At 36.5% G+C, this 24,160-nt stretch overlaps 2 protein-coding genes and 1 long non-coding RNA gene across 3 annotated transcripts; 1 reads left to right on the forward strand and 2 right to left on the reverse strand.

The window, feature by feature from the left end:
- The first annotated feature begins 11,442 nt into the window (after positions 1-11,442).
- Positions 11,443-12,877, forward strand: LOC105156254 (NHL domain-containing protein). The gene has a single exon (XM_011072332.3). It carries the CDS (start codon positions 11,722-11,724, stop codon positions 12,781-12,783), a length of 1,062 nt encoding a protein of 353 aa, XP_011070634.1. The 5' UTR covers positions 11,443-11,721; the 3' UTR covers positions 12,784-12,877.
- On the reverse strand, positions 12,856-16,648 carry LOC105156255 (uncharacterized). Its single transcript, XM_020691844.2, has 3 exons — positions 16,410-16,648; positions 13,053-13,507; positions 12,856-12,956 (listed from the first exon to the last, which is right to left on the reverse strand). The coding sequence occupies exons 1-3, from the start codon at positions 16,521-16,523 to the stop codon at positions 12,953-12,955; spliced, it is 573 nt and encodes a 190-aa protein (XP_020547503.1). The 5' UTR covers positions 16,524-16,648; the 3' UTR covers positions 12,856-12,952.
- A 3,565-nt stretch (positions 16,649-20,213) lies between these two features.
- On the reverse strand, positions 20,214-23,317 carry LOC148789256 (uncharacterized). The gene is made up of 2 exons (XR_016063745.1): positions 23,003-23,317; positions 20,214-20,492 (listed from the first exon to the last, which is right to left on the reverse strand). It is a non-coding gene; the product is annotated as an uncharacterized LOC148789256 (long non-coding RNA).
- Positions 23,318-24,160: the final 843 nt, after the last annotated feature.

Below are 24,160 nucleotides of genomic sequence, written 5' to 3' on the forward strand. Positions count from 1 at the left end.
GGTGTGTGAGTGTGTGTGTGGGGTGTGTGTGTGTCTCTTGATGTGTTTGTGTGTGTGTGGGTGTGCGGTGGTGTGGGTGTGGGTGTGTGTGTGGGGGGAGGGGGTGGTTGTGTGTGTGTGTGTGTGGTGTAGGGGTGTGTGTGTGTGTGTGTGTGTGTGGTGTCGGGGTGTGTGTGTGAGTGTGTGTGGTGTGTGTGTGTGTGTCACGGTAGAACATGTTTTACTTCCATTTCGAACATAGAAGAAGTGAGGTGTTGCTTTTATCTTTTGTACCAACGAATGCCATCTGCGTCTTTTTACATTTTCTATTGTTTTTCAATTTCTAAGTCTTCATTTCTTTCTACACAATCCTTTTTCTCGTGCAATATATTATGCACATTACAGGTATTGTGTATCTTTGTGGTATATTTATGTCCTTTGTAATATTTTTGTGTGCTTGCATAGACGTGTATTCTCATTTTCTTTAACCTAATATGAATGAATATTTATTGAAATAAGAGCAATAACAGGACAGGAGAGAGTGCATTGTCCCTCTTCTTTTTTCCTTTCAATATATTTCGTTAGCAAGAATGGTCTTGGATTGATTTACTTTATTAGATGGGATACAGTGAGAGAAAATGAGTGGAGGATTGGTAAAATCTGATAAATGCCTTGGGTGGTTATGATCTGCTAACCAATTCTCGAATTGGTTGCCAACGACCACTACAAAATGTTGCAGTTTTGAACCCTGACTTTGGTGTGGTTAGCCATTTTGATTTCCTTCCTTTTAATAGCGGTCTATATAATTTTCACCCTTAAATCACATGGTAGTTTCTGTAGCATCACCTTGATTTTTGGCTACTCGCATTGAAGAGGGAGAATGGTCCTTTTGCTCAGGAACAATTAATCAGTTATATATGCTGTAGCTGATTCTTGACTCATGCTTGTGCTTACATGTGGCTTACTGTTTATCAGGTAAATAACTAATCACTCACCTGCCCAAATTTTGTTATTTTTCTGCCTTCAGGTACTTATGGGTAGTTTTCATACATATTTGAGTGGTAACACTTTCCTAGTAATGTGGTTTTGGTATTGCAGAAATAAGGATATTAGGCCTATAAGTTGTTGAATCTGTGGTGTTGCTTGATAAATGGCACAACTATTCCTGTGGCTCTTCTTTAGAAAGTGAAGATTCCTTTACCGGAAGGAGACACTAGCTTTAACTTTTTGGAAGAGAGGTAAGTTTCATGAAGTAATCAAAATCCATTACAAGTTTTTATCCTGACTTTGTTAAAGGTTGATACGTCTTGTGTGATTTATGTTTCTTGTCGCTTGGTCTTTTGCTGAAATGCCTTCGTAAATACAAAGCTAACCTAGTGCTAATTGCTTTCTGTTAACCATCTCATGTATTCATAGTATTTTGGATTTTGGTTTACTTACTGATCTCATGTTGCTTTTGAGCAGTATGGGTAGTTGAAATATTGCAGTATTGCTTTGGAATTTTATTGAGTTTAAAGTTATTTCACTTGTTGGTTGCTATTCGATGCTTTGTGGGAAGCCTGCCTGTGGGCATTAAGAAGAGCTTAACTATTGCTGCTCTTTTAAACCCAGTGTTATTATTGGTGCAAAGAAGATTGCAGCATTTTCCAGTGTGTTTTATATATGTAATTGTATTAGGGCAACGATTTTGTGATTAATATTATCCAGTTTCTGGATCAACCTATTTAAAAATCATGATCTGGTATAGGAAGTTTCTATTGAGTTCGTTATGTCAAGGAATATATTTTTATATGTCACAATTAGCTACAACATTTTTTTTTTCAATTTTATTGACCACAAACTTGAGAAGTTTTCCTGAATGATGCCCCCTCCTTATTCTGATTTCTCTATTACGTTGCCTGCGTGTCTCTTGATGTGTTTGTGTGTGTGTGTGGGGTGTGTGTGTGTGTGTGTGGTGTAGGTGGGTGGGTGTGTGTGTTTGTGTGTGTGTGTGTGGTGTAGGGGTGTGTGTGTGTGTGTGTGTGTGTGTGTGGTGTAGGGGTGTGTGTGTGTGTGTGTGTGTGTGGTATAGGGGTGTGTGTGTGTGTATGGTGTAGGGGTGTGTGTGTGTGGGGTGTGTCTCTGTGTGTGTGGTGTAGGGGTGTGTGTGTGTGAGTGTGTGAGTCTGTGTGTGTGTGGTGTAGGGGTGTGTGTGTGTGTGTGGTGTAGGGGTGTGTGCGTGAGTGTGTGTGTGTGTGTTACGGTAGAACATGTTTTACTTCCATTTTGAACATAGAAGAAGTGAGGTGTTGCTTTTATCTTCTGCACCAACGAATGTCATCTGCATCTTGTTACATTTTCTATTCTCCCTCAATTTCTAAGTCTTCATTTATATCTACACAATCTTTTTTCTCGTGCAATATTTTATGCACATTACGGGTATTGTGTGTCTTCGTGGTCCATTTGTGTCCTTTGTGTGTGTGGTGTGTGTGTGTGGGTGTGGTGTAGGGGTGTGTGTGTATGTGTGGTGTAGGGGTGTGTGTGTGTGTGGTGGGGCTGTGTCTATGTGTGTGTGGTGTGTGAGTGTGTGTGTGGTGTGTGTGTGTGTGTGTGTGTGGGGTGTAGGTGTGGGTGTGTGTGTGGGGGGAGGGGGTGGGTGTGTGTGTGTGTGTGTGGTGTAGGGGTGTGTGTGTGTGGTGTGTGTGTGTGTGTGGTGTAGGGGTGTGTGCGTGAGTGTGTGTGTGTGGTGTGTGTGTGTGTGTGTGTGGTGTCGGGGTGTGTGTGTGAGTGTGTGTGTCTGTGTGTATGGTGTGTGTGTGTGTGTCACGGTAGAACATGTTTTACTTCCATTTTGAACATAGAAGAAGTAAGGTGTTGCTTTTATCTTCTGCACCAACGAATGCCATCTGCGTCTTTTTACATTTTCTATTCTCCTTTAATTTCTAAGTCTTCATTTCTATCTACACAATCCTTTTTCTCGTGCAATATTTTATGCACATTACGGGTAAAGTGTGTCCTTGTGGTATATTTATGTCCTTTGTAATATTTTTGTGTGCTTGCATAGACGTGTATTCTCATTTTTGTTAACCTAATATGAATAAATATTTACTGAAATAAGAGCAATAACAGGACAGGAGAGAGTGCATTGTCCCTCTTCTTTTTTCCTTTCAATATATTTCGTTAGCAAGAATGGTCTTGGATTGATTTACTTTATTAGATGGGATACAGTGAGAGAAAATGAGTGGAGGATTGGTAAAATCTGATAAATGCCTTGGGTGGTTATGATCTGCTAACCAATTCTCGAATTGATTGACAGCGACCACTACAAAATGTTGCAGTTTTGAACCCTGACTTTGGTGTGATTAGCCATTTTGATTTCCTTCCTTTTAATAGCGGTCTCTATAATTTTCACCCTTAAATCACATGGTAGTTTCTGTAGCATCACCTTGATTTTTGGCTACTCGCATGGAAGAGGGAGAATGGTCCTTTTGCACAAGAACTACTAATCAGTTATATATGCTGTAGCTGATGCTTGACTCATGCTTGTGCTTACATGTGGCTTACTGTTTATCAGATAAATAACTAATCACTCACCTGCCCAAATTTTTGTTATTTTTCTGCCTTCAGGTACTTATGGGTAGTTTTTATACATATTTGAGTGGTAACACTTTCCTAGTAATGTGGTTTTGGTATTGCAGAAATCAGGATATTAGGCCTATAAGTTGTTGAATCTGTGGTGTTGCTTGATAAATGGCACAACTATTCCTGTGGCTCTTCTTTAGAAAGTGAAGATTCCTTTACCGGAAGGAGACACTAGCTTTAACTTTTTGCAAGAGAGGTAAGTTTCATGAAATAATCAAAATTCATTACAAGTTTCTATTCTGACTTTGTTAAAGGTTGAGGCGTCTTGGGTGATTTATGTTTCTTGTCGCTTGGTCTTTTGCTGAAATGCCTTAGTAAATACAAAGTTAACCTAGTGCTAATTGCTTTCTGTTAACCATCCCATGTATTCATAGCATTTTGGATTTTGGTTTACTTACGGATGTCATGTTGCTTTTGAGCAGTATGGGTAGTTGAAATATTGCAATATTGCTTTGGAATTTTATTGAGTTTAAAGTTGTTTCACTTGTTGGTTGCTATTTGATGCTTTGGGGGAAGCCTGTATGTGGGCATCAAGAAGAGCTTAACTATTGCTGCTCTTTTAAACCCAATGCTATTATTAGAGCAAAGAAGATTGCAGCATTTTCCAGTGTGTTTTATATATGTAATTAGGGCAACGATTTTGTGATTAATATTATCCAGTTTCTGAATCAACCTATTTAAAAATCAAGATCTGGTATAGGAAGTTTCTATTGAGTTCGTTATGTCAAGGAATATATTTTTTCATGTCACAATCAGCTACAATATTTTTTTTTTCAATTTTATTGACCACAAACTTGAGAAGTTTTTTTGATTGATGCCCCCTCCTTATTCTGATTTCTCTATTACCTTGCCTGCGTGTCTCTTGATGTGTTTGTGTGTTTGAATGTGTGTGTGGGGTGTGTGTGTGTGTGTGTGGTGTAGGTGTGTGTGTGTGTGTGAGTGTGTGTGTGGTGTAAGGGTGTGTGTGTGAGTGTGTGTGTATGGTGTGTGTGTGTGCGTGTGTGGTGTAGGGGGGTGTGTGTGGTGTAGGGGTGTGTGTGTGAGTGTGTGTGTGTGTGTGGTGTAGGGGTGTGTGTGTGAGTGTGTGTGTGTGGTGTGTGCGTGTGGTGTTTGTGTTTGTGTGTGTGTGGTGTGTGTGTGTGTGTGTCACGGTAGAACATGTTTTACTTCCATTTTGAACATAGAAGAAGTGAGGTGTTGCTTTTATCTTCTGCACCAACGAATGCCATTTGCATCTTGTTACATTTTCTATTCTCCTTCAATTTCTAAGTCTTCATTTCTATCTACACAATCCTTTTTCTCGTGCAATATTTTATGCACATTACGGGTATTGTATGTCTTTGTGGTCCATTTGTGTCCTTTGTAATATTTTTGTGTCCTTGCATAGATGAGTATTCTCATTTTTTTTTACCTGATATGAAAGAATATTTATTGAAATAAGAGCAATAACAGGACAGGAGAGAGTGCATTGTCCCACTTCTTTTTTTTTTTCAATATATTTCGTTAGCAAGAATGGTCTTGAATTGATTTACTTTAATAGATGGGATACAGTGAGAGAAAATGAGTGGTGGATTGTTAAAATCTGATAAATGCCTTGGGTGGTTATGATCTGCTAACCAATTCTCGAATTGGTTGCCAGTGACCACTATAAAATGTTGCAGTTTTGAACCCTAACTTTGGTGTGCTTAGCTATTTTGATTTCCTTCCTTCTAATAGCGGTCTCTATAATTTTCACCCTTAAATCACATGGTAGTTTCTGTAGCATCACCTTGATTTTTGGGTACTCGCATGGAAGAGGGAGAATGGTCCTTTTGCACAAGAACTACTAATCAGTTATATATGCTGTAGCTGATGCTTGACTCATGCTTGTGCTTACATGTGGCTTACTGTTTATCAGGTAAAGAACTAATCATTCACCTGCGCAAATTTTTGTTATTTTTCTGCCTTCAGGTACTTATGAGTAGTTTCATACATATTTGAGTGGTAACAGTTTCCTAGTAATGTGGTTTTAATATTGCAGAAATCAGGATATTAGGCCTATAAGTTGTTGAATCTGTGGTGTTGCTTGATAAATGGCACAACTATTCCTGTGGCTCTTCTTTAGAAAGTGAAGATTCCTTTACCGGAAGGAGACACTAGCTTTAACTTTTTGGAAGAGAGATAAGTTTCATGAAGTAATCAAAATCCATTACAAGTTTTTATCCTGACTTTGTTAAAGGTTGATACGTCTTGTGTGATTTATGTTTCTTGTCGCTTGGTCTTTTGCTGAAATGCCTTCGTAAATACAAAGCCAACCTAGTGCTAATTGCTTTCTGTTAACCATCTCATGTATTCATAGTATTTTGGATTTTGGTTTACTCACTGATCTCATGTTGCTTTTGAGCAGTATGGGTAGTTGAAATATTGCAGTATTGCTTTGGAATTTTATTGAGTTTAAAGTTATTTCACTTGTTGGTTGCTATTCGATGCTTTGGGGAAAGCCTGCCTGTGGGCATCAAGAAGAGCTTAACTATTGCTGCTCTTTTAAACCCAGTGTTATTATTGGTGCAAAGAAGATTGCAGCATTTTCCAGTGTATTTAATATATGTAATTGTATTAGGGCAACGATTTTGTGATTAATATTATCCAGTTTCTGGATCAACCTATTTAAAAATCATGATCTGGTATAGAAAATTTCTATTGAGTTCGTTATGTCAAGGAATATATTTTTATATGTCACAATCAGCTACAACATTTTTTTTTCAATTTTATTGACCACAAACTTGAGAAGTTTTGCTGAATGATGCCCCCTTCTTATTATGATTTCTCCATTACCTTGCCTGCGCGTCTCTTGATGTGTTTGTGTGTGTGGGGGGGGGGAGGGGTGTGTGTGTGTGTGTGTGTGGTGTAGGAGTGTGTGTGTGTGTGAGTGTGTGTGTGTGGTGTGTGCGTGTGGTGTGTGTGTGTGAGTGTGTGTCACGGTAGAAGATATTTTACTTCCATTTTGAGCATAGAAGAAGTGAGGTATTGCTTTTATTTTCTGGAGCAACGAATGCCATCTGCGTCATTTTACATTTTCTATTCTCATTCAATTTCTATGTCTTCATTTCTATCTACACAATCCTTTTTCTCGTATAATATTTTATGTACATTACGGATATTGTGTGGCTTTGTGGTCCATTTGTGTCCTTTGTGTGCGTGTGGTGTGTGTGTGTGTGTGTGTGTGGTGTGTGAGTGTGTGTGTGTGTGGTGGGGGTGTGTGAGTGTGTGTGTGTGTGTGGGGTGTGTATGCGTCTCTTAATGTGTTTGTGTGTGTGTGTGTGTGTGCGGGGGTGTGGGTGTGGGTTTGTGTGTGGGGGGAGGGGGTGTGTGTGTGAGTGTGTGTGTGTGTGTGTGTGGTGTAGGGGGGTGTGTGTGTGTGGTTTGTGTGTGTGTGTGGTGTAGGGGTGTGTGTGTGTGTGTGGTGTAAGGGTGTGTGTGTGAGTGTGTGTGTGTGGTGGGGGTGTGTGTTTGTGGTGTGTGAGTGTGTGTGTGAGTGTGTGTGTGGGGTGTGTGTGCGTCTCTTGATGTGTTTGTGTGTGTGCGGGGGTGTGGGTGTGGGTTTGTGTGTAGGGGGAGGGGGTGTGTGTGTGTGTGTGTGTCTGGTGTAGGGGTGTGTGTGTGAGTGTGTGTGTGTGTGTGTGTGTGTGGTGTAGGGGTGTGTGCGTGAGTGTGTGTGTGTGGTGTGTGTGTGTGTGTGGTGTAGGGGTGTGTGTGTGTGTGTGTGTGTGTGGTGTAGGGGTGTGTGTGTGAGTGTGTGTGTGTGTGGTGTAGGGGTGTGTGTGTGTGTGTGTGTGTGTGTGTGTGTGTGTGTCACGGTAGAAGATATTTTACTTCCATTTTGAACAAAGAAGAAGTGAGGTGTTGCTTTTATCTTCTGGACCAACGAATGCCATCTGCGTCATTTTATATTTTCTATTCTCATTCCATTTCTATGTTTTCATTTCTATCTACACAATCCTTTTTCTCGTATAATATTTTATGCACATTACAGGTATTGTGTGTCTTTCTGGTCTATTTATGTCCTTGTAATATTTTTGTGTGCTTGTATAGATGTGTATTCTCATTTTTGTTAACCTGATATGAAAGAATATTTATTGAAATAAGAGCAATAACAGGACAGGAGATAGTGCATTGTCCCTCTTCTTTTTTCCTTTCAATATATTTCGTTAGGGGTGTGTGTGTGAGTGTGTGTGTGTGTGTGTGGTGTAGGGGTGTGTGTGTGAGTGTGTGTGTGTGGTGTGTGCGTGTGGTGTGTGTGTGTGTCACGGTAGAAGATATTTTACTTCCATTTTGAGCATAGAAGAAGTGAGGTATTGCTTTTATTTTCTGGAGCAACGAATGCCATCTGCGTCATTTTATATTTTCTATTCTCATTCAATTTCTATGTCTTCATTTCTATCTACACAATCCTTTTTCTCGTATAATATTTTATGTACATTACGGATATTGTGTGGCTTTGTGGTCCATTTGTGTCCTTTGTGTGTGTGTGGTGTGTGTGTGTGTGTGTGGTGGGGGTGTGTGTGTGTGGTGTGTGAGTGTGTGTGTGTGTGTGTGTGTGTGGGGGGTGTGTATGCGTCTCTTGATGTGTTTGTGTGTGTGTGTGTGCGGGGGTGTGGGTGTGGGTTTGTGTGTGTGTGTGTGGTGTGTGTGTGTGTGTGGTGTAGGGGTGTGTGTGTGAGTGTGTGTGTGTGGTGGGGGTGTGTGTGTGTGGTGTGTGAGTGTGTGTGTGGGGTGTGTGTGCGTCTCTTGATGTGTTTGTGTGTGTGCGGGGGTGTGGGTGTGGGTTTGTGTGTAGAGGGAGGGGGTGTGTGTGTGTGTGTGTGTGTGTGTGTCTGGTGTAGGGGTGTGTGTGTGAGTGTGTGTGTGTGTGGTGTAGGGGTGTGTGCGTGAGTGTGTGTGTGTGTGTGTGTGTCTGGTGTAGGGGTGTGTGTGTGAGTGTGTGTGTGTGTGGTGTAGGGGTGTGTGCGTGAGTGTGTGTGTGTGGTGTGTGTGTGTGTGTGTGTGGTGTAGGGGTGTGTGTGTGAGTGTGTGTGTGTGTGGTGTGTGTGTGTGTGTGTGTGTGTGTGGTGTGTGTGTGTGTGTTTTGAACATAGAAGAAGTGAGGTGTTGCTTTTATCTTTTGTACCAACGAATGCCACTGCGTCTTTTTACATTTTCTATTGTCCTTCAATTTCTAAGTTTTCATTTCTTTCTACACAATCCTTTTTCTCGTGCAATATATTATGCACATTACGAGTATTGTGTGTCTTTGTGGTATATTTATGTCCTTTGTAATATTTTTGTGTGCTTGCATAGATGTGTATTCTCATTTTTGTTTACCTAATATGAATGAATATTTATTGAAATAAGAGCAATAACAGGACAGGAGAGAGTGCATTGTCCCTCTTCTTTTTTCCTTTCGATATATTTCGTTAGCAAGAGTGGTTTTGGATTGATTTACTTTATTAGATGGGATACAGTGAGAGAAAATGAGTGGAGGATTGGTAAAATCTGATAAATGCCTTGGGTGGTTATGATTTGCTAACCAATTCTCGAATTGGTTGACAGTGACCACTACAAAATGTTGCAGTTTTGAACCCTGACTTTGGTGTGCTTAGCCATTTTGATGTCCTTCCTTCTAATATCGGTCTCTATAATTTTCACCCTTAAATCACATGGTAGTTTCTGTAGCATCACCTTGATTTTTGGGTACTCGCATGGAAGAGGGAGAATGGTCCTTTTGCTCAGGAACAATTAATCAGTTATATATGCTGTAGCTGATGCTTGACTCGTGCTTGTGCTTACATGTGGCTTACTGTTTATCAGGTAAAGAACTAATCATTCACCTGCCCAAATTTTTGTTATTTTTCTGCCTTCAGGTACTTATGGGTAGTTTCATACATATTTGAGTGGTAACACTTTCCTAGTAATGTGGTTTTGGTATTGCAGAAATAAGGATATTAGGCCTATAAGTTGTTGAATCTGTGGTGTTGCTTGATAAATGGCACAACTATTCCTGTGGCTCTTCTTTAGAAAGTGAAGATTCCTTTACCGGAAGGAGACACTAGCTTTAACTTTTTGGAAGAGAGATAAGTTTCATGAAGTAATCAAAATCCATTACAAGTTTTTATCCTGACTTTGTTAAAGGTTGAGGCGTCTTGTGTGATTTATGTTTCTTGTCGCTTGGTCTTTTGCTGAAATGCCTTAGTAAATACAAAGCTAACCTAGTGCTAATTGCTTTCTGTTAACCATCTCATGTATTCATAGTATTTTGGATTTTGGTTTACTTACTGATCTCATGTTGCTTTTGAGCAGTATGGGTAGTTGAAATATTGCAGTATTGCTTTGGAATTTTATTGAGTTTAAAGTTATTTCACTTGTTGGTTGCTATTCGATGCTTTGTGGGAAGCCTGCCTGTGGGCATTAAGAAGAGCTTAACTATTGCTGCTCTTTTAAACCCAGTGTTATTATTGGTGCAAAGAAGATTGCAGCATTTTTCAGTGTATTTAATATATGTAATTGTATTAGGGCAACGATTTTGTGATTAATATTATCCAGTTTCTGGATCAACCTATTTAAAAATCATGATCTGGTATAGAAAATTTCTATTGAGTTCGTTATGTCAAGGAATATATTTTTATATGTCACAATCAGCTACAACATTTTTTTTTCAATTTTATTGACCACAAACTTGAGAAGTTTTGCTGAATGATGCCCCCTCCTTATTCTGATTTCTCCATTACCTTGCCTGCGCGTCTCTTGATGTGTTTGTGTGTGTGTGTGGTGTGTGATTGTGTGTGTGTGTGTGTGGTGTAGGGGTGTGTCTGTGAGTGTGTGTGTGAGTGGGTGTGTGTGGTGTGTGTGTGTGTGTGTCACGGTAGAAGATATTTTACTTCCATTTTGAACATAGAAGAAGTGAGGTATTGTTTTTATCTTCTGGACCAACGAATGCCATCTGTGTCATTTTACATTTTCTATTCTCATTCAATTTCTATGTCTTCATTTCTATCTACACAATCATTTTTCTCGTATAATATTTTATGCACATTACGGGTATTGTGTGTCTTTCTGGTTTATTTATGTCCTTTGTAATATTTTTGTATGATGCATAGATGTGTATTCTCATTTTTGTTAACCTGGTATGAAAGAATATTTATTGAAATAAGAGCAATAACAGGACAGGAGAGAGTGCATTGTCCCTCTTCTTTTTTCCTTTCAATATATTTCGTTAGCAAGAGTGGTTTTGGATTGATTTACTTTACTAGATGGGATACAGTGAGAGAAAATAATTGTAGGATTGGTAAAATCTGATAAATGCCTTGGGTGGCTATGATCTGCTAACCAATTCTCGAATTGGTTGGCAGCGACTACTATAAAATATTGCAGTTTTGAACCCTGACTTTGGTGTGCTTAGCCATTTTGATATCTTTACTTCTAATATCTTTCCTTATAATTTTCACCCTTAAATCACATGGTAGTTTTTGTAGCATCATCTTGATTTTTGGGTACTCGCATGGAAGAGGGAGAATGGTCCTTTTGCTTTTGAGCAGTATGGGTAGTTGGATTATTTTGAAGGTACTTTTCTATTTTTTCTTTTTAAGGAATTGAAGGCACTTCTTTGAATCAGGTAAATTGCATGTATAAATTGCAAGAATTGAAGCGCAAGCGAAGAAAGAGGATGAGTAGGAAAGAAAAGAAGATGAGGAGTCACCATCCTTCAGATGATGATTCTTCTAATGATTCTGCTGATCTACAGTATAAAAGGAGGAGCAGGAGGATCACCCTTGAATCACCCCATAGACAGTTAAGAATGATTTACAACACGAATTAAACTATAATTTTTACAGGATTTGTTTTCCTTTAAACAATTTAATTAAATATCTTAATTCCTACTTGTATCATTATACTTGTGTTTTGTGTATATAAATCGATGTTAATCTGACTCCTGTCCTGATTGTATATTTATTAGGATAAATTCATCTTAATAATTAAATTCCCCGAATCGGCGTCCATCTCGTCTCCTCCCCTCCCCTCCCATCAATCCCAATTCGTTCCTTCGCATAAATCGAAACCCAACCCTCAATTCCTTGCATTCCACATTCTCCTTAGGATAAAGTAACCATGTTCCGACACATCCTCCCACTACTCCTCCTACTCTTCCTCGCCGCCCCTACTCACTCCCGGAATCCTCACGTCATCAACTTCCGCTGGCCCAACCTCTATCCCGACTCATTCACATGGGACCCAAAATCCGATCACTTCGTTGTCGGCTCCCTCCGCCAGAGTCTGCTTATCTCCGTCTCCGATGCCGGCGTCGTCTCCGCTCTCATCTCCGACCATTCCCTCCCCTCCAACGCCTCCTTCCTCGGTATCTCACTCGATCCTCGCCTCCACCGCCTCCTCGCCGTCGTCCACTCCCCTCCCTTCTCCGGACTCGTCGCCTACCAGCTCCCCACCTTCCGCCACCTCTTCCTCACCGCACTCAACGGGCTTCTCCCCTCCGATGCCTTCCCGAACGACGTCGCGGTCGATTACCTCGGCAACGCCTACGTCACTGACTCAGCCAATGACGTCATATTCAAAGTCACCGAGGACGGCGAGGCGACGATCCTATCCAGATCCAAGGCCTTCAAATCCCACCCGGTGGACCTCAGCGCCCCGTATCACAACTGCGGATTAAACGGCATTGTTTTCAATCCCAAAGGTTACCTGTTGGTGACTCAGTCAAACACGGGGAAACTGTTCAAAGTCGACGTTGACGACGGAACGGCGAGGCGGGTGATCTTGAACAAGGACTTAACGGGGGCCGACGGGATCGCCCTCAGGAGCGACGGCGTCGTTGTGGTGGTGTCGGCCCAAAAGCTGTATTTCATCAAGAGCGACGATAGTTGGAGCGAGGGGGTAGTGTTTGACGAAACTGCTCTTGAGGAGGAGAGGCAGGCGAGTGCTGTGGCCGTGGGGGCGGAGAACAGGGTTTACGCGTTATATGGGCATGTGAACGAGGGCATTAAGGGGAATGCAGAAAGAGAGGAATTTAGCATAGTGGAAGTGGAGTCGGAAGAGGAGCAGAAAGAGGAGAAAGTTTGGATCTTTATTTTGATTGGTTTGGGTTTTGCTTATTTCTTGTTTTGGAGATTTCAAATGCGGCAACTTGTGACTAATATGAACAAGAAGGCCGCTTGATTTCTTTTCTTTTTGGGTTATTTTCCACTTGATTCAGACATAGAATGTAAGTTTCCTTGACACATGAACACGAAAGATTAATTGCTTGGACTGATTCTTGAGTTGAATTCCCGACATGCACACGAGTACAAACATTACAGCCTTATTTCAGGTTCCAAAATCAGCGTTGCTACCTGAAATTGCATTAGGACAACGTATGTTTCTTCTAAGTGCCACAGACAAGAAATCAAGAACACTAGGTAGTTCCCATCATGGAAGAGAGGTCTTACACAGTTATATCATTGAGGATATTTGGGAGTGCTGGAATTGATTGGGGTACTTTGGGCTGTTGTTGTGTAGCTGCAGGCTTCTTTTCGTCATCGTTATCTTTCAGCTTCAGCTTCTGTTCTTCGGCCTCGTCTTTCAGCTTTGCTTTCTTTTCTTCAGCCTCGCCAATTGGTTTTGACTTCTTGTCTTCTAGCTTTGGATTCTTGTCTTTGGTTTCTTCTTCTGGTTTCTTCTCTTCACCTTCCTCTTTTGGCTTTGACAAACCGGCCTTTTGCCTGAGCTCTTCAAGTTTCTCCATAATCTTCTGCCTCACGGTGGCGTTTCTAGGGCGTGCTTCAGCAGTTGCTGGCAAGAGAAGAGAGACTAGGCTTAGAGATGCAGCTGTTACATGCATCATTTCCCGCCTAGAGGTGATAGTCAAGCTTTCCTGCAAAAGTGGTTTCTCCTTTTCTTTCACCTACAAGCAACCAAAAGATGTTTACACCAAGAAACCATTAATCAAATAGAGATGCCTCAACATTTAGTAATCCTAAACACCCATCACGAAGACAAAATATTCTTAGTTTGTGAATGTTTGCTACCAAATTAATTCAAATTTCTCTTTACTTGTCTCGGGCAAAAACCCTTTAGGGAGTATGAAATCAAATATATCTTTAACTTTGAGCTGCCTGTGTGCAGTGATAGTAACACCAGCAAGAAATTTCAGTACTGCAGCCACCACCAACTTTTTAATTCATTGAAAACAGTAGAACACTTTTCATGTAGCTATCTCCTAATCCATATAAAGCACGTTAAAGGCATCAACTTTTATATGCCATATCAGATGAAATATTATGATTGGTTGACTCCAGAAATCTAGTTGTATACTAGTATACATGCTAACTTCCACTTGATACAGATAAAGCCCTGAGAAGACTGGAATTAGGTAGCTCATTTTTCATGATTCAAAACTTATTATGAGGTGAGGTGTGACTATCTGGGAAAGATTTCATATATTATTCCAAAGATTTCCAAGGCCACAATGTAGAAATACAGGGCTTTTCTGCAATGAGATACTCTTCTAAGCTGAAGTGTGCTAATCCAAATTAACAGCAAATTGGAACAGAGAAGTGCTTAATGAAAATCTTGATACAGATAACTATCTTATGCCCATATAACTGATGTTTTCAATTTGAATACTTGCTCAGTACAGGCAACTTGTAGTTAACATCTCTAGACTCTAGAGTTGAGATATACATTGAAAATCCAAACAAGTCAATAATCCAGAAAAATGCTGAACAACGCAATACTAGAGGAAACCCACTTGATATGTATTCTGTAAATAATATTTTTATTTCCGTTCAACCTAGAATCTCTATTCTGTTGCCTATTCTTTGATACTAAGACAATATTCCATCTAGGCTCAGCATATTTCATGATAGACAGTAAACGAGTGTGATCATCAAACACAATGGTTTTTGGGCATGGCCCCAAATTCTGCAAATGTGATTGCGGCGAAGGGGACAGGAAACATAGGTGGGATGAAGAAACTACATCAGCCAGCCCAGGGTCTAATTATTTGGATAGGACGTGGCCAGTGGGGGGGAGGTAGGAGCCTTGGATGGGAAAATGGAGAGAGCATGTCTGGCACTAGCTGCACGTCCATGGTGGAACATAATTGTCATGCCTTTCCAGAGGGGCTGAGACTTGAAACCGGTTCTGTAGATGGCAATGGAGGGCAAGGCTGGTAACACAAAGCAGTAGATAATGGAGACGAGTTAAGAGTATTTAGTTGTCTGATGCCATTGTCACTGAACAAGAGGTGGAGGTTCTTAGCAAGGTTACAAGTCAGGCGACGGCTGTGCACAGCAGCATTAGTTGGAATTGACTGCTGTCTCCAAAGAGATTGAATGGATTTTACTCTTATAGCATTACAACCATGGGCTAAATAAAGGCACATTAAGCTCTAGTTTCATGATTAAAGATTCATGATTTAGAATTGTCAGATCTGCTCTTTGCTTGAGCGTTTAAAGAATTAGGCCTTCATTTTAACTCAAGAAACAGATAACAATGAAACCATGTACGTCGAGAATTACTGTAATCTCCCAGTTCAACAGCATCAATCATTCTTTAGTTTAAGGAAAACCAATCAATTAGAACATGACACCATGCAGAACCTCTGGATGTTGCCATTTAATAATAATGCTTAAATAACGGAGAATGAGCTTTTATTAGTCCAACAAAACCATAACTACTTAATAATGCAAGTTAATTTATTTTTGGCCAACATAAGATGATACAAGTTCAAGATACCTGTTAACTTTTCTAACTCTAGGAATAAATATAAGGATAGAAACAATGTTAAAACTGTGAGAAGCCTATCAATTTCCATTATAGCCAAATAATTTTTCTTTCAATCAATGGTCATTCATTCTTTAAATGAACTACATATGCTGCATTCTCTCAGTAAGCCACATTAACTGAAAGCTCATAAGCGCATGACGTTCTCATTTTTTATCATTCTTTAGCTTACAAGTTACAAGTAAATGCACCAGAATTATTCCATTCACATGCATCTTAAATGCGAGAAAGTACATGGGTGAGTTTAAGAAGCATGTTACTATTTCCTTCCACATTTATCCTGAAATCGTTGTACCATAATCACTCAACCAAAATACCGAATCACAATTTTCACAGGTCCCTTTAGATATTATTTCCAAGATTTGACAACTGATAAGGCGAACATGATTAGTCTTTGTTGCATTTAACGACATAATAATGAGCTGAACTTAGCCCATGAATATGATCTAATAGATGAAGAGAGCTATCAAGAAAGTCAATTTACACATACATTTCAATTTTCCGTTAGAAACAATGCCAGGGAATCCAATATCAGTAGACAACAGTAAGCACATAAGGTACATAATGAAATCCAATATCAATCAACAACACTGTACACCAAAAAATCATAAACCTGGTAGCACAACCCTCCACAGGTAACTACCAAACCACAAGAATCACAGTATAAACACCAATAATGCAGAGACCTACACTTATCACCAACAGCAAACTAGAACTCCATTCTCTTGACAATCAAGTCCCAAAGAAAACTAGACCTTTTGTTCAAAAACTCTTGAACGCATTTCAATTCAAACTATCAAGAAAAAATATGTAAAAAGTCAACAAAACACGCAAACATGCCCAAATAATTTTACCTTCTCAAACTACAAAAATTCAGCGCATTAGAGCAAATATACGAATACATATGTAAAACAAACGAGGAGATCATGATCATCAGTAGGACTAACTTCATAAGAAAGTAGAACATAGCAAGAAAATTTAGGGATATAAGAAAGAAAAGTACAAGTAGCCAGTTGAACCTGGAGATGAGGGGGAGCTGGTCTATTCACCATTGTGACTTTTGAGTGCGACCCTTTTGCTCCGGTCACCGGAGGGATCCGGCAGCCCACTGGTTTCAAGGTCCATAATGACATTTTCCGGCGAGATCAACAGCTTCGATTGGTTGTTAGGTGAAGTAAAGACGCATAAAGAGAGAGGCGCTTTGCTGTGAAATTGGATCAAGTGAAACTCGGCTCGGTCATTTTAGCAAGTCCACCGTAGTACGTGCCTTTCTTTCCTTTTTTAAATTTTGTGCTTCTATTCAATTTGGGCCCCTGAAGTTTTATTAGGATGATAATTAGCCCCTCAACTTTCAAAATACTCAATTCAATCCCTCCCAAATAATGGTAAAGTTTAGAAACTTAAATCCATTAAATTTGAGCAGTAAATAACATAAACAATCCTTCCTATTGTGTTAAATCGATATAATTCTTGTCGATGAGCATGTAATTATCTCACGTATTTATTTATCATTCGACTTTCAATTAAAATATTTTTTTATTATCAAGAAAAATATTGTATTCCGTGCATATATATGATAAGTGATATGCATGTATTTATGGACACATATACATATATATAATAGTAATGTAACATCCAATGTGATTAAAATGTTATAGCATGAGGTATAACAAGTTCGAACTCTTTGAATTTTCATATTTTTATACTGCAAATAATCTCGCTAGACAAATGAGGCATTGAGCCTTTTTCAAATGCACAAGCTCTTTATCTACCACAAATATGTGATCAAACCAAACATTATCCATCTCCTAAATGCTTTTTTCCCAATTAATCGTGTGTGGCGTGATTCAGGCTTCGTGATGCTAAAAATCGTACGATAACTTTTTTTAATTTCTTAATTTAATTCTAAAAATATGTTTTGGTAGGAAGACAGGACAGGAACCTTTTTCACGCCCATAAGGTCCTTGTCTGTAATATTCTTTGTAGGAGCTCAACTAGCATTAAGTAGATATGACAAGTATATATGTGTGTATTATGTCCGCACGATTATTATTGCTTATTATTTCTCTTTTACCAAAAGAAAAATAAAAAAAACAGCACAGAAAATGTGTTTCACAAGAGATAGTTGAAAGTGAGACTATCAGTAATTGTGCTTCTATATTATTTTCTTAAAATTTTTATTCTAACACATCAATAATTTAAATGAACGAATACGTTCAAACGAAATAAGAGAACAAGAAATCGCTACAGAAGTAAATATATACTTATATTTGTGAAACTTGAACCCACAGTATTTTAACTGTGAAATCTCAATTTTACCAACTAAACAAGGCCTAATCGATAAATGAATTCCGATTAGTTCATCACTATGATATGAGGTCAAATTGTTTTATAATCTTAAGGGAATTGATTTTTCTTGATGTTTGGTATAATTACAAATATCACTTCATTGTTTGAAAAATTATCAATATTCCCTTAATTTTAACGGTCGTCTAACAATTAGCCCAATCCATCAGGTTTCCATCAAATTTTTATGGTGAACTGACCGAAATGCGCTTGTGGATTAAAAATAATTTTAATTATTTTTTTTAAAAAAATAATTTTTTATGGATTATATGGATAATTTTTAAAGTTTTTCATCCATCTTGTTTGATTTTTTTAAAAGTTTTTAATTTTTTTTTTTAAGAAAAACAAAAAATACAGTTAGGGCAAAGTTAACAATTTCATACCTCCATCTAAGTATTACATAATTTCATCAAACATCAAGGGGATATTTATAATTTTTCAAACAACGAGTGGGTATTTATAATTATGTCAAATTTTAAGAAAGGTCGTTGTAATTTACCCTAATTTTAATGTGTCTTAACTCTTGATTTTAGACAATAACAACTATGTATACAGTTAATAAAAGTTATATCCATAACCACAATTTTATTTATATAAGTTTAATTTATAGCATTAGATGAAGAGATTATTAGTGAGGGTAGAAATAGTAGCCATCATTGTCGTTGCTGCTGGAAATAGCACTCACGTCAAAGTTATAACAGCGACAGCAATAAATGAGATAGCGAATAAAGATACTGTGTCATAAGTTAAATGGGCCTTCTTGTGTTTCATGATCAAAACGACGAAGCATCATCATATATGATAACAACCTAATTTCCCTAAACTTTTGTGGACTAGGTTGTTCATATCTGAGTACTGTCATGGAGCTTCCTCTTTCTATGGGCTACGTACGATGTTGTTATTCAGTTGGGGCCAATATTTTTAATACCTCAATGGATCACAAGTTGGATGCACTAAAGACTTTTCCATGTTCGACTCACCGGAAGAAATATGATTTTTTGCTATATTTAATTAATTACTATAATTACAAAAAAATAAAAAATAAAAAAATTGTGCCACATTAATCACGGCTCTGCAACTGCTATGTTAGGCGTTGGTTCAGCAAGTAAGGTCAAAATATTAGTTATAATTAAAACTATTATTGCATATATCAAACTTTAAGGATGCAAAGTTTGATAATTATAACTAATATTTTGACCTTACTTGCCGAATTGTATACTGCAATGCAATAATAATTAAGGATCGATAGAACTCGCATCGTTTCTAAAGCGACACATGGATGTGTGGGGAGGGAGTGCACAATTCGGAATAAATAATTAATAATATTTTAGTTTAGTGGTGTTAAAATTGACATATCATGTGCAAGGTTAAAGCCATGGGTTCTAGTTTCATCAAATGTGTGATTGTTCGCGTTACTTTATGTGTATTTATCGCAATTTGGTTCATAATGTTTAGTTTTATCAATGTACTAATCGGATTGATATATTATTTATTAGTCGCTCAATATTGCCATGATAAAACTATCACTTTTATATAAGAAAAATTAAAATAAATATATAGGATTGGCATTTTATTTTGTGCACCTTTTGTTTTTTTTCCCCTCTCATTTCCTCGCTAAATTCCTTAATTCTAATAAAGTGTAAATTGTATAAATGCTCTTCTCTGCAAATACATCGAATCGTTTTATGGACAAAAATTAAGTTGCAAGAAAGCTTACGGTATCAAATATATTAATTTGAATTACAAAACAGATTGATTAAGAGCACGTGTTATGTAATTAATTTATAACTTAAGAAAAAGTGATTTTATGTCATAACATTTGCTATAGAATTTAGTCAAACCAGAAACGGATAAAATTTCTAGAAAGTTATTTGCTCCACTACAGAATTTTTAACTTAATTTGTGACATAACTTGCAATATTTAGACGTCGAAGGATGTGTTAAGTATTATATAATTTGTTTCTTAATATTTTCCTTAGACCAACCGAAGCATACATAACATTATCTCAAATATGGTGTAAATTATAACTGATTTATGATAACTTCATACGTTGTAAAATGTCATATGTACAGACACAACATACATAAAATAAACATTAAAAGATTATTATTAAGTATTACTTCATATCGAGTTTGATCGAATTTAAATCACTTATATTATAAATAAAATATATTAGTTGTGTGATTGGTGTGCAATTTAAAAAAAAAATAACCAATTATATGAAAAGTATATTGCACTTACTCTGTTATTGATTTGATTCGACCAAATTTGATTTGGAGAAAAAAAATTCCTATATATATATATATGTCATAATTAAGAAAACCCTAAAGTACATGTGTCTTAACTATGGCATACAAAATGCACACAGCTACCTTGTATAATTAACTTCATATTCCAGCATATAATAACATTGTTGATGAAATGACCAACATCGATCGATGTTGTCTGAAAGTAATAAAACTTCCACCACATGAAATGCAGCCCAGAAATCGCACATCCCATACATAATTATTGCATAAATTTTTACACACATAATTAGTACTCCGATGACAGCAAAAATATGTTCATCCATAAACCTCTTAAACATTCACAAAAATCTCACCAGTCCTACAGTACAAACAACAACATTAATTAATTACTGAATCGATCAGTTTCAACCAGCTCTAGCTTCAGTGCTGCAAATCAAAGGTATTGATTTCCATGCAAAGTCTTGGCAAATCAGCAGTCCTTGCTCGTTATATCTCTGTTGCGTTGTCTGTTCGACCTTAAAATAATATAAATACACTACAAGAAATAATGCTAATAGCGACGACATACGACATACATATATTTCTTGTAAAATAGTGAAATTTATTACTAATGTAGATTAGAAAAAAAAATTTATTTACTGATTAATTCAAAATTTATATAGTGACATTACTCCTCGACAATTTTCAAGTAAAAGAATTCAAACTACCTACATTCGTTCTTTAGTTCTTAGTATCTACTCTTTTCCGTAGATATGCATATATAATAATTTAGGAAATTTTTTTACTCAAATCAAGTTTGATGGAACGAAACTAATCATAACAAATACGTTATATTTATTATGTGATTAATCATTTTTCTTAAATATTATTATAATCCCACAAAATATATATTAAATTTATTATATAATTAAATTGAATTTGAATTAGAATACACCACAATTTCTATCTCCTGTTTAGGCAACTCAAACGAGTTAGGTGGTGCACGTGAGGCAAGTGTTTCTATTGTAGAGCTTAAAGACAAGGCAGTAGTGGGTAGCTGTAACAACACTTGCCAATGCTGTACCAACACAGATCCCTATATCCTTTTATTGCAGTTTTAATGTTGTTTAAATGTACCTGTGTTACTGTGTACTTCACTTTTACACCCAAGAAAGCTGACTCGACTCCCCTCCACTGCCCATCATAAATTTATTTATTTTATCATGATAATTAACATTTGTTAATGCATTAATTTATATTCAAATGTAAATATATTTTGATTATTTCTCAAGAAAATATAGTTGATTTAATTATTTGCATCGATATTTAGCTTTCCGTATAAATACAATAATAAATTGGCCGTTTGAAGACCGGCAAAACAAAGTTACTTGTTTCACCTATTCATTGCTAGGTCAATATTCGTAAGTCTAATGTATAATGTATAGAGTATAGTATGTGTTTAATTTATATAATTTTTTTTAGTAATTTAACCTCTCTATATATAGTTAGAAATTCCTAAAAATGTCAGGTTTTCTAATTATTTTCCGGAAAGGAGGAAGGGAGAAACTATGATGAGATTGATGGGCAGATGCAAATTTGAAGTTGGTTAATTATTTTGGACAGTGGGCGTACGTAAATGTCAAGCATGTTTCTCAAAGTGAACACACGAATAACATAACAAAAAAGTAGGTGACATCAACCAGTCAAACATGGGAAGGAGGTTTTATTTTTGTGTCTCCCATGATGAAAATAAAAATTATGTAAGAGGAATATATGTACATATATATATATAATTTTCATAGTTCAAACTTCATCAATTATTCTTGAATGATTTGCCCTAGATTGAAATTATATATATGATGATTGAAGATCATCGATATATATTGGGATCAAATTTTTGAAATGTATGAAACAATTGATATATATTTACTAAAAGAATTAATATAGTTAATTCAACCATTTAATTATATTGTTTTTAATAAGTCCTTTATACTAGGGGAATTTAATCTATAATATAAATGTTAGAGGGTAGGGTTATTTATATATATATATATATATATCATGTGATGTGTTACATTTATCATTCAAGAGATTCATTCAAATTCAAATTCAAACGACACAAAAAACAATGAACTACTATGAATATAAATATACAATAGAATTTTAAGTACTTATAATTTTAATATTAAAATTAAAAACGAAATATTTTCTTATTATAACCAGAAAGGAATTTTAAAGATGCAAACTTCATAATTGGCATTGGCTAAAAAATTAGAAAGTTTTTCTCAGAATTTTACTAACAAATATTTTGATTGGTAACATCTAGAATAAAATCAACAATAAAAAAACTCGATGCTAAAATCAGTGACGACTGGCGAGCTAATTGCCAATTAAATATTTTATAAATTCATTGTTAACATAAATTAATAAAGAATTCCACTATTTACAAGAATTTATCTGACATTATTTCTTATAGTATTTATGAAATTTCAATCTTATGAATCAGGTTAGACCTTATTATTGGCTAGGATAGCTCTTGCACCCAATACACTTAATCTTTTTATCACAACTAGCCGTCGTGACACGCCAATTCTGTATGCATATGATAAATAATATTTTAAATTTTAAAATATATTATGAATAAAAAAATATATATATAAACAAATACATCATATTTCTAAAAAGAAAAAAAGAAAGAAAGCAACAAAGAAAAAAATCAACTTAGAGTTATTATTGGTATAAAGATAAAATTGATATTGTGGTGTCATAACCGTTATTTATGAGAGAAAAATGCCTTTTTTTTTTTTTAATCTAGTATAGATAAACAAAAATAATAATCTAAACTTAACTATATATATTACTAATTAAAAACAATAATCACCCAAATCTAATTATATGAAAAAAAAACATAATTATCAACTAATCAGAAAGCCAAAATCAAGACAAGAAAAAAAAGGGTTTGAGGAAAAATCATTATCATAGTAATAAATTAATTAGAAAAAAAAAAAAGGCAACTTAATTAGCTAGGGTTTCTTACCAGTTCAAGGTCGAACAGACAACGAAGCAAAGGTTAACTGCAGCCAAGACTGCTCACTTGACAAGAACAGCATGGAAATCACTCACCTGGACTGAGTTCGATTCATTCCCTCCGGTGCCCATACCTGCACTACCCTCAAATCCTACCTCGATCAAGAACGACTCTTGATTGTTTACATCTAGATATATGAATAAGCAATATGTTTAGGTGAGAATTTAGGAATAAGTCGTCAGTGATCGAGTGCGACGTATGACGACTATGAGGAACTACAAGGAAGAAGAGATGAGGGCCGTGGAACCGGAAATTGTTGGGGTAGAATTTATAGACTTTCGACGAAGATTCAATGATGTATGGCTCGTGTGAAATTATTTATTTCTGAAATTTGAAAAAAAAAAAAAAAGGATCCACACGTGAGAAAGAAAAGGGTTTGACTGACGGATGAGATTTGATCCCGGTGTTCGACAACCACTTCCCGTGAGACACGTGCATGTAGGGGATACCACCTCCCTTAATTAATTAAATTTATTCTTTTTAATTAATTACATGGACATATTTGTTCTTTTTGGATTACGTTCTGCAGATCACTCGAAATAAGAATACGAATAACTGAATTCTGACCACTGATTTAAAGACATAAGAGTACTGATATTCCAAACACACTAGAAAAAAATTTATTATTGATGGGTATGACTTAAAAATTAATTATGGTAAATAATTATTATTAATCATGATTATATAAAATTAATATAAAAAATTTAGTTTTTTCTTTCTGAAAAAATTATTAGCTACAACTAAAAATCATGATAAAAATATTTGTCATGCTTTTAGCAACGCCATGTTTTAGCCACCCGCGCAAAAAGCCAATAATTGATGTATGGTCGTGATCAATGACTATTTATTAATAACCATGACAATTAACCATGATTAAATGTTATATTTCTAGTAGTGACAGATTCACGATTTGGATTTTTGTAATTATAATATTTAAATTAGGATAAATTACAACTACCTCCCCTGAGATTTGGCATGATAACAAATACCCACTTGTTGTTTGAAAAAATAATTATATAACCTCTAAATGGTGACATTACTATTTTACCCTAGCTGAATTTTTTAAAAAGAATATTTGAAAAATATAAAAAGAAATTGAGGGTGGTA

The sequence above is a fragment of the Sesamum indicum genome, linkage group LG2 (genome assembly GCF_026168435.1).
Source record: "Sesamum indicum cultivar Baizhima isolate 11 linkage group LG2, ASM2616843v1, whole genome shotgun sequence".
Classification (NCBI taxonomy): domain Eukaryota; kingdom Viridiplantae; phylum Streptophyta; class Magnoliopsida; order Lamiales; family Pedaliaceae; genus Sesamum; species Sesamum indicum.

What these genes read in the sequence shown, in the direction of transcription:
- LOC105156254 (XM_011072332.3), top strand. Translation starts at nt 11,722, where the DNA reads ATGTTCCGACACATCCTCCCACTACTCCTCCTACTCTTCCTCGCCGCC.
- LOC105156255 (XM_020691844.2), bottom strand. Translation starts at nt 16,523, where the DNA reads ATGTCATTATGGACCTTGAAACCAGTGGGCTGCCGGATCCCTCCGGTG. An exon ending in CAGCTCCCCCTCATCTCCAG is followed by an intron (nt 13,508 to 16,409) that starts GTTCAACTGGCT and finishes GGTTGCTTGTAG; the next exon opens with GTGAAAGAAAAGGAGAAACC.